At 48.7% G+C, this 8,624-nt stretch overlaps 5 protein-coding genes across 5 annotated transcripts, besides 8 other annotated features; all 5 read right to left on the bottom strand.

Annotated features, from left to right (window-relative positions):
- Positions 1-364: 364 nt before the first annotated feature.
- Positions 365-2,215, bottom strand: Tco025E_07860 (uncharacterized protein; the record flags this gene model as incomplete). The annotated part of the gene is made up of 1 exon (XM_029374719.1): positions 365-2,215. One exon carries the CDS (start codon positions 2,213-2,215, stop codon positions 365-367), a length of 1,851 nt encoding a protein of 616 aa, XP_029225185.1.
- Positions 2,216-2,266: 51 nt separating this feature from the next.
- Positions 2,267-2,286: a microsatellite.
- A 133-nt stretch (positions 2,287-2,419) lies between these two features.
- Positions 2,420-2,443: a microsatellite.
- Positions 2,444-2,447: 4 nt separating this feature from the next.
- Positions 2,448-2,478: a microsatellite.
- A 127-nt stretch (positions 2,479-2,605) lies between these two features.
- Positions 2,606-3,547, bottom strand: Tco025E_07859 (uncharacterized protein; the record flags this gene model as incomplete). The annotated part of the gene is made up of 1 exon (XM_029374718.1): positions 2,606-3,547. The coding sequence occupies one exon, from the start codon at positions 3,545-3,547 to the stop codon at positions 2,606-2,608; it is 942 nt and encodes a 313-aa protein (XP_029225184.1).
- Positions 3,548-3,581: 34 nt separating this feature from the next.
- Positions 3,582-3,615: a microsatellite.
- A 198-nt stretch (positions 3,616-3,813) lies between these two features.
- Tco025E_07858 (uncharacterized protein) lies at positions 3,814-4,953 on the bottom strand (the record flags this gene model as incomplete). The annotated part of the gene is made up of 1 exon (XM_029374717.1): positions 3,814-4,953. The coding sequence occupies one exon, from the start codon at positions 4,951-4,953 to the stop codon at positions 3,814-3,816; it is 1,140 nt and encodes a 379-aa protein (XP_029225183.1).
- An 885-nt stretch (positions 4,954-5,838) lies between these two features.
- Positions 5,839-5,879: a microsatellite.
- Positions 5,880-5,962: 83 nt separating this feature from the next.
- Positions 5,963-6,000: a microsatellite.
- An 86-nt stretch (positions 6,001-6,086) lies between these two features.
- Tco025E_07857 (putative ATP-dependent RNA helicase-like protein) lies at positions 6,087-7,748 on the bottom strand (the record flags this gene model as incomplete). The annotated part of the gene is made up of 1 exon (XM_029374716.1): positions 6,087-7,748. One exon carries the CDS (start codon positions 7,746-7,748, stop codon positions 6,087-6,089), a length of 1,662 nt encoding a protein of 553 aa, XP_029225182.1.
- A 110-nt stretch (positions 7,749-7,858) lies between these two features.
- Positions 7,859-7,897: a microsatellite.
- A 125-nt stretch (positions 7,898-8,022) lies between these two features.
- Tco025E_07856 (uncharacterized protein) lies at positions 8,023-8,349 on the bottom strand (the record flags this gene model as incomplete). Its single annotated transcript, XM_029374715.1, has 1 exon — positions 8,023-8,349. One exon carries the CDS (start codon positions 8,347-8,349, stop codon positions 8,023-8,025), a length of 327 nt encoding a protein of 108 aa, XP_029225181.1.
- Positions 8,350-8,392: 43 nt separating this feature from the next.
- Positions 8,393-8,421: a microsatellite.
- Positions 8,422-8,624: the final 203 nt, after the last annotated feature.

The following is an 8,624-nucleotide window of genomic DNA, read 5'->3' as shown; positions in this document are numbered from 1 at the left end:
TTACCGTCAGCAAGATAAAAATGAAAAGTAAAATACAAAAATTAGCTTCATTTGGCATTCGGTTTCCTCTGCCTCGGCCTCGGCCCCTCAATTCTTTACATACTTTTTTTTCACCCTGAACCCCTTGCCACCTTGTGGCTGTTAGGCTGAGAAACAACTTACTTCGCCTCTGTACATTGTTCAACGGCAGCCGCAAGTTTTTCAACCGCCGGCACAAAAGGTGAGGGGTTGGCAAAGGCAGCGAGTGCGAGAAGGAACTTGTTAAACTCCTCCCTGGTCATCTTCCCAGGGAGCGCACTCAAGCGGAATAAGGTGTCCGCTTCACTACTAAGCAGGTCAAACTTGGCAATCAAGAATCCCTTCATTAGTTTCTCTGAAAGAAACATCTGAGTTTTTTTTCCTTGAACCTTGCAAAGACCCCATCGAGAGCTGTGGCGTGCTCGTGGAAGTACTCTACAACACTCTCGTCATACATCGCTGTAAAGAGGTCTTCCCTCGGATCGGCATCATAGTTGCTCTCCAAGTGCTCCACCAGGCTGCTGATTGTCCACGACGTAAACTGAGATAGCTTTAGGAGGTAGTTGACCATGTCAGCTATGGACTTGATCCCCTGTGAAGGATACAAGGCACGTACCACCTGACGGTCGTGCGGTTCCACAATGCTCTCAATACACCCCTCAATTTTGTCCCTCCTTAGGGGAAGACCGGCTGCGGCAAGTTCGCAAAACACCCTATCCAAGTAGTCATGAACTTGATTAAGTTCCTCCGCCGTCAAACAATTTTGCATTGCTTGAAGATATTTCTCATTTGACTCGGGGCAACCATGAAGAGAATCCACGCCGGTCGCAACGTGGGCCACCATCTCTTTCCCATGCTCAGTGCGGTCATCCACTGGAAAGTCATCCTCGGAGTTAAATCGATGCTGAGTAAACAAGGAGCAGTGGCCACCGCCATTTATGCAAGCAAGAAACTTGAGGGTTAAGTCGTACTTCTGTTGATCTTCGCGAACCACGTCAACTAGTCTCAAAGGTGGCGTAACAGGGTTGCAGACACCTGTTACCACAGCAATAAGGCTGTCCGGCCCTCGCCGCTCAACTATCTCTCCACCCAACTTCGCCTTTGAAATGAATTGAGTAATCGTATTTTTGCCTACTTTACACGTACGCTTTCGAGCTTCTCTCAAGTAAAACGCGGCCGTATCCGTTATGTTTTGGACGGTAGACTGGAGATCCGAGCGAAGGTTCCCAAATACGGAGGGATGAAAATCGTTGGTGTCGGAGAAAAGATTAACCGTCGTCTCGTTCCAGCTTTTCCAGTGGGCGCGAAGTGAGTTCACGGTTTCCTCCAAAATGCCCTCAAGGGCCTTTAGTCGATTTTCCGTCTCCCCACACCGCTCCGTTGTAGTTTCCAAGGACCGATTTTTCTCCCGAACCTCTTCCAGAATGCGCTCGTGACGGCTCTTAGCCACTTGCTCCACAATAAATAGTTCCTCAACTTCCTTCGTTAAGGCGTCATGCTTTAAGATTTTCTCGCGGAGTGTTACCTCGTGCGCGTAGCGGCGCCAACTCCTGAGAAACCCGGGCACCACCCTCAACGCCGCGCCCCTGGCGGCCAGACGCTGAAATCCCCGCTTCCTGGCCTGCATGTGGGCGCAGAGGCCACCCCAGGCTCTAAAACACATCTTCAGCCATAACCTGTCCAGCTTACGAACGGCGCGCGTCATGACCTCCTCTTCCAATGCAGCCTTGCGCTGTATCGTGGAAGACAGCTGGACATGGTAGTTAAATTTTTGCAGGATACACGCAAAACACTCCGCATATGAGCGTCGTTGAAGCACCTCCCTATGAGAAAGAGCATACGTTCTTGTGAACATTATCGCAGGAAGAAGTTCGTGCAACGCTTTCTCTAGAAGTTCACCATGCGTGCCCAATACTTTTGCACAACGATGTAGAACAGGCAACACAGTGGCCAGAAGGAGGTGTTCCGTAATATTTCCCTCGGCGCCATACTCATTCATCTGCTGCAACAAAAGTTCAGCTGCCACAAAGGGACTTCGGTGAGAATCCAACACCTGCTCAACATGATCCGACCACCATTTAATTTTTACCTCTGTTGCCTCGTCCTTTCCTACCCCATCAAATGGATCAAACGCGGCGCTATGCCCTGCATCCGCGATGGTGCCTTCCGTCCTCATTCGCTGGGCATTTCCCTGCATAGGAAGACGCATGAACCCCGGCAAGTCAGGCAGGTGTCGGGCTTGCGCAAAGTGTGTTTGTGTGTGTGTGTTTTTTTTTTGAGGGGGAAGGGGGTGACAAGTGCGGGGACGCAAAAACGGGCATTTCCAGAATGCAAGAGAAGTTGGAAACAAAACCAAGCAAGCAGTGAACTCCATCTTACCACTCAGGAAAGCGAGTGCCCCAGGAACGATGGAAGGAAGGAAAGAGGCCAAAAAAAAAAAACATAAAAATAAAAATAAAAGAGAGAGAGACCACGGATGAGAGAGGAGGAGAAAGTGGCCGAAGCCAATCCTCCCCAATCAAAAAAAGCACCTCCTCCCCCTTTTCTCTACCCCGCCAGGCACACACGTACACAGCCAATGCCACTTCTAGCGACTTAAAACTCCCTGCCGAAATCTTACCGTGAGTGAATTTTTAAACATTCCTGTGACGACCCACCCCCACACCTTGATGAAAACAACCACCAACAACAGTGCGAATAGCACCCGCTGAATAAACAGATGGGATTGTGACTGCACACTAAGTTGTGTGAGCCGTTGAAAATCATCATTCAACTTCCGCTGGACGGAAGATGCGAAGGCAACCATTTCCTCTGCCAGCTGTGACTGCTGAGCGCTACGTGCGCCTCGGCGAAGAAGTTCTCCCCGTAGTTCGTGAACCTCCTCCCACACGTTTTTCACAAAACTTTTTCGCAGCCAACGTTCTCGTACGGTAATTTCGTTAAGCATGGACGTTTTCCGGAAAAAACGCCCCTTTTCCACAGCCAGTTCGTAGCGGTTACACATGCTTGAGACAGACTGCTCCGTCTCGTCTTTAAAGCGCCTCCAATCTGACTCAATTTCTTGAAGGGAACGGGCCCTTCGAGCCCCACTAGATTGTTCGGCAGCCTTTGCATTTCGACGATAAACACCACCATGGCGTCCAAGATCATCATCACTACGGGCCCGGGCTTGCTTGTGTCTTTGAAAGGCTTCGCTTCCTTTTGTATTTGCTTCATAGTCCTTCAGCCGCTGAATCAGTTTGTTGTGATTTTCTTTGATTATTTTGTAGGCTGCATTGACTTCTGACATCCTCTCATGCGACCCGCCGGGCTGGTCAGGGTGGTTGAGAACCACAAGCTCTCTAAACTGCTTTGATACGTCATCTAAACTTGTGGCGTTTGTAACGGTGATTTCGAGAACGTCGTACGGATTTTTTCCCTCGGGTGTCGAGGGGAGCTCCTTGCTGGCGCTAACAAAGGCCTTGCTCTGGAATACACTGCGAATGCCTCCGTAAACAGATAGTGTGAGCACCTGGCGGAAGCGCAGCATACCCCCCTCCTCTCTCTCCCCCGCGCGCTGGCGGAAAAAAAAAGGAGAGATATAGAAAAAAAAAAAAACAGGCAAATAAAGAAGCGAGAGCGGCACACTCTCCCTCCGACGGACAAAAAAAAAAAATGAAAGAAATTCAAGTCGCTAATAACCTTTGCAACAACCACAGCCAACAGCAACAGAGCCACAGATGGCGGAATCGCTGCGTGCAAGTCGCGCCAAGCCGAAACCAAATGGCACAACAACAAGCAGCGGTCTTTCGCGCCTCAGATGGAGTGAAACTGTTCCTTCGCCAACTGGATATTCTCCAGAAGCCCCACCATGTCGCAATCTGTCGATGTGGCGGCAGCTTTCTTTTTCCCGGCAAACTTTGAAGCTGTGGCTAGATTGTACGTCACACAAGTTCCATCGGAAAAAACCGTTGTGCGTACCGAGCCTCCGAACTCAGCTGAAAAAGGGAACGATTCTGCCAGATTCATCACCGCTTCTGCTGTGCCCTTAAAATCCACCCACAAATTAACACCAGCTGCCCTCAGAGGCCGCCAGTGAAGGCAATTCACTCTTGGATTCTCCATCCTCGCAGCCCTTGTTGGGGGCTCAAACTCAGAGCACTCCAATGATTCCCCTCTACTCCTCCCCGGAACAACCTCACGCCCCTCCGTCATCAAAACCATCACCTTACCTCTTTCTCCTTCCAGGACAGAACTCACCGTGGCCCTTTCCCCTTCTTGCTGGTCACTCACTCTACACGGGCCGGCACAGTCATCTTGAAACAATAAAAATATAGTTATTCCCTTGCGAATGAGTCTTTCTACTTTAAATCCATGCTTATTACCATGCGGAGCCGAACACACGTAGAAGACGCGATTTCCATATTCTACAATGTAAAAGCTATCCCATGTAAAAACCACGCTATTCCCTCCTCGAACGCCATTTCTTCCCTCTGAAACAGAGCTAGAAACAACAGGTCGCATTTCTTCTAGTGGTTTCTCGTCAACTCTATCTACAGGAGCTTTGCTCGTGGAAACGGTCGACTCACGCTTCAGGAGATCCTCAAATTTGACATCTAGTACATCCCGTTCTTCATTTCCGAGAATAAAATAAGTCTTTGCATCCCCTCCTTGACAACTAACAATTTTCCTGGCTCTCACTGAATCAGATATCACCGCAAAACGCTCAACCTTTGACGTTTCGGTTACACCAAGTTCTAGCACGACGCCCAGGTTGTCCGTATACCAAGGGAAATGGGCACGTATGTCGGCATCATCTACAATATAAAGCCAGTGGCAGATGCAGTGCTTCCACTCAGGCGGAAGTCGTTTCCCGTGAACCGGTTGACAGAGCCAGTAGGTTTCTTCACCAGCCAATGCAACCGCTAGTAAAGTTGCCTCCTCCCCCTCATTCATTTTCGATCTTTTCGGCCCTTCATGGTGTGGTTGGGAGAGGAGGGGCAAGCAAAAGGAAAAAAAAGGAGGCAAAAACCACAACAACTATGATAATAATGGCCCCATTACATAAAAAAGAGGAATCAAAATTAAATAATTTTCTTACGTTTAGGGCGTCAATAAAGCAAGAGTTCGTCTTCGCTCGTGGCAGCAGCAAAAATTCCAAGGCAAGCCCATCGTATACGGCAACGCCACGTCGTCCATCGCCCAAAATTACCACTTGAGTCACTTTGTTTTTATGTTTCTGCTTTCCCCTCCACCCTCCTGCAGTTCATATTAACAAAAATTGACACATCGTAGAGTCGCTATACGCCAGCCAGTGGAAACCGGGTTAACCGATCAATAGGCGTAATCGCCCTCTCGTCGCACCTTCAAATGGTCGCACAGCAGCAACCCCAAAGGCAGAAAAGAAAAAGACCCAATGCCATCACACAAAAATCAACGAGGAGGAGGGGCAAACGCAGACCGCACACATCGGTGGTCCGTTTCCCGACTAACAACACACTTGCGCGAAGAAGAAGAAGCAACCCATAAATGTACACACATATATCCGAATAAAAAAAAAGAATAATAGAAGATGTGGGGACATTCAATGGAGCTCGTCAGAAGCAACGCATCACCAGAGCTCCAGATCCAGTATGTATTCTAGGCACCTTACAACCATTCAAAGAAGCGTGGGGTGTTATTCCGCTTTGGCGTCGGCGGGATCTTTTCTTGCGCCGGTCGTTCAAGGTCCCTGAGAAACGCGCAGCATCAGAGCCAAACCCTATTGTCCTAGCAACGTATTTTCTCTTGGAAAGATTGTTATTCTCTTATTTTTTGTTTTCAGTACGTTGAGAGCCAACTAGAAAAAGAAAGAGAAAAAGGAAAAAGAGTGAACCAGAGAATAAAGCTGGTCAGAGTTTGTGTGGCTTTTTTTTTACTTTATTAGCCCGACACTCAGGACTCCTGTGCAGAGAATAGAATAGACACAGAGAAAAAACAAACAAAAACAAAAACAAACAAAAATCCGCGCAGGAAGAAGTTTCTCAATGTATTTATCCGAATTGTACTTAAACAATTACTTACAAGCGCGCACCTTTGGTATCCGTGCCCTACGCATCCTCGCCATCTGATTCGGCGTCTGCCGCGTTGACGGCCTCCTTCTCCAACCGGCGAAGCTGCCTCTTCATGCGTTGGTCGGCAACAAGCATTCGCTTCCTAGTACTGACTATCATTCTCTGCGGCGTTGAACGCTCAATCCGACGGCGGGTGCGACGATCTGACTTTATTTCAAGCATCCAATCCTCAACGGCGCTCCCCGACTCCTTCATGACACGAGCGATCGGTGGGATTCGCTCCTTATCATCCTCAGTGAAAAACGTTACCGCCTTACCTGTTTTTCCCGCCCGCCCACATCTCCCAATTCGGTGAATGTAAGACTCAACAGTAGTCGGAAGATCAAAGTTGATCACGGTTCCGACATTCTTAAAATCGATCCCGCGGGACAAAAGCTCCGTGGTGACGATCACCCATATCTTTCCTAGCCGAAAATTCATTATTGTCTCATCCCGTTCTTCATGGGTCATCTTAGAATTCATCACCGCTATATGAAGCCCCTGACATCTTATTTCGTCATAGAGCTCCTTGGTCCGTTCGATACTCTGCACAAAAATAAGCACGGGAGGGCTGATCCCCTCGCGGAGCATATTGCGGATCGCCACAATTTTGCCCAACTCATTACCGCAAAAAACAAGTTCTTGAGAAACTTTCTTGTTTGCTGACGCACGACCAGTGACAATTATACGAATCGGATCCGGACTCATTACCGAGCGCGCTATTCCCTCTACCTTTGAGCTCAGTGTTGCAGTAAACAGCGCCACCACCTTCTCTTCACACGTGCACGCTCCCAGAATGGAGTCCACCACTTGAAGATTGTCCGTTGTCGAATCCCAAAGACGGTCCCCCTCGTCAAACACAAGATATTGTGTATGAGAAAGATCAATGAGTTTCTTTTCTATCATTGACAAAACACGCCTGGGCGTGGTGACGAAGATGTCCTTGTTTCGAGTGGACTGTCCATGTTGAACAAGCTTCCATCGTTGGCCCTTCATGAGAAAAAAGGTTTCTCTTTCAATTTGTTCGGCGAGCTCCATTGTGGGCGTTATAATAAGCCCTCGTACCCCAGCTTCTGGGTTAGGAGCCTTTAGCATATGAAACATGGGGATAAGAAAAGCCAACGTTTTTCCCGACCCTGTTGGAGCACAAGCCAGAACATCTCGCTTATTAATTAAACACGGAATTGCCTGCATCTGAATCGGAGTCGGAATGCGGTGATTTCGCCCAAATAGATTTGAAACGAGACACTCATCCACAGAAAGCGGAGGACGAACAAGATCCGAAAAATGTTCAATTGGCTGAGGCACATCAACACCCTCAACCTGCAGCTCATTTTTCCGCCAGAGGTTTCTTTTCTTCTTCACACTCATGCTCTGAAGAGGCGTGTGCATCGTGGCGGCGTTGTTTCGGGTGTCTTGCTGGAATTCCCCACCCAACACTGCCGTGCCCTCAGCCCTTGCCGTGCCTTTGGAGTCCCCAAAAATGTTCAGGGTGCGACAAGGCGTGGGTATCTCCGCGGGATCGCACTGCGGCGTTGGATTGCCAAGCGCAACGGGATGGTCCCGATCGGCACCTCCCGGTGCGAAGCGCCTCATGGCGGCGCCGTGTTTGTTGGCATCAAATCTTGCCCCCGTGGACAAGGCGCTAAAGGAACTCATTGCAGCCCCCTCACAAGCGCATCCCCAACGAGAACATGGAACAAAACAAGAGGGGAAAGGGAAATGGAAAAGGGAAATTTTCAGCCAGGAACCAAATTTTTATGGAGGGGAACAGCGTCAACAAGAGCAACTAAAAAACAACAACAACAGACGCATCCCTCAGAAATTTACTCTCTTGCTTCCCCAGCAGGAAACACATCCCACCAACGTGAGGATGGCAGCGCACGCGCGACTGAAACCAGAATTGGATGGTAAACATACGAACTACCAAACGCTACACAATGTACTCCGAGCCGTAAAAACTCTTTACGCAGTGCTTAAAATACTGCATAGGAACGCTGCATCTAGAAAAGTCGTAGTTGGTTTTTCGAAGGCAAGTTCCAATAAGACAAGATAGAGCAGCACATTGTGGGGCCGGTTCGCCCTCATTTTCGCCCTTTATTTTCACGTCCTTCGCACCGTTGAGGCGCCATGAGGCGATGCAGTGGTCAAACAATGCAAGCTCATCGCTACACCTCCGTTCCAGATTGAGATCCCCCAGGTGTTGCTCTATACACTGTCTCCACTTGGTTGCCTCCTCAGCACAAATGCTTGACTCCATTGGCGGTACTACGGCAAATACGCTTCAACCAGCAGGAGTAGCCAAAAAAAAAGTGAAAAACAAAACAAAAAATGAATACGCAGAGACGTAAGGATACTTCATGAAAGCATTGAATTCAGCAAAAAAATATATATGGCAAACTCAACTAGGGTGTAACCACGATACATATACTACTACGACTCACCTTGAGCGTGTTGCGTTACTCCACAACATAGGTAGCAATAGTACGGCGTGTTCAACCCATGTACAACAATGGATACATCCGAAAGAAAGAG

This window comes from Trypanosoma conorhini (genome assembly GCF_003719485.1).
Source record: "Trypanosoma conorhini strain 025E chromosome Unknown Tco_14.4_contig_00649, whole genome shotgun sequence".
In the NCBI taxonomy this organism is placed as follows: domain Eukaryota; phylum Euglenozoa; class Kinetoplastea; order Trypanosomatida; family Trypanosomatidae; genus Trypanosoma; species Trypanosoma conorhini.
This window is presented reverse-complemented; position numbering and strand designations above follow the sequence as displayed.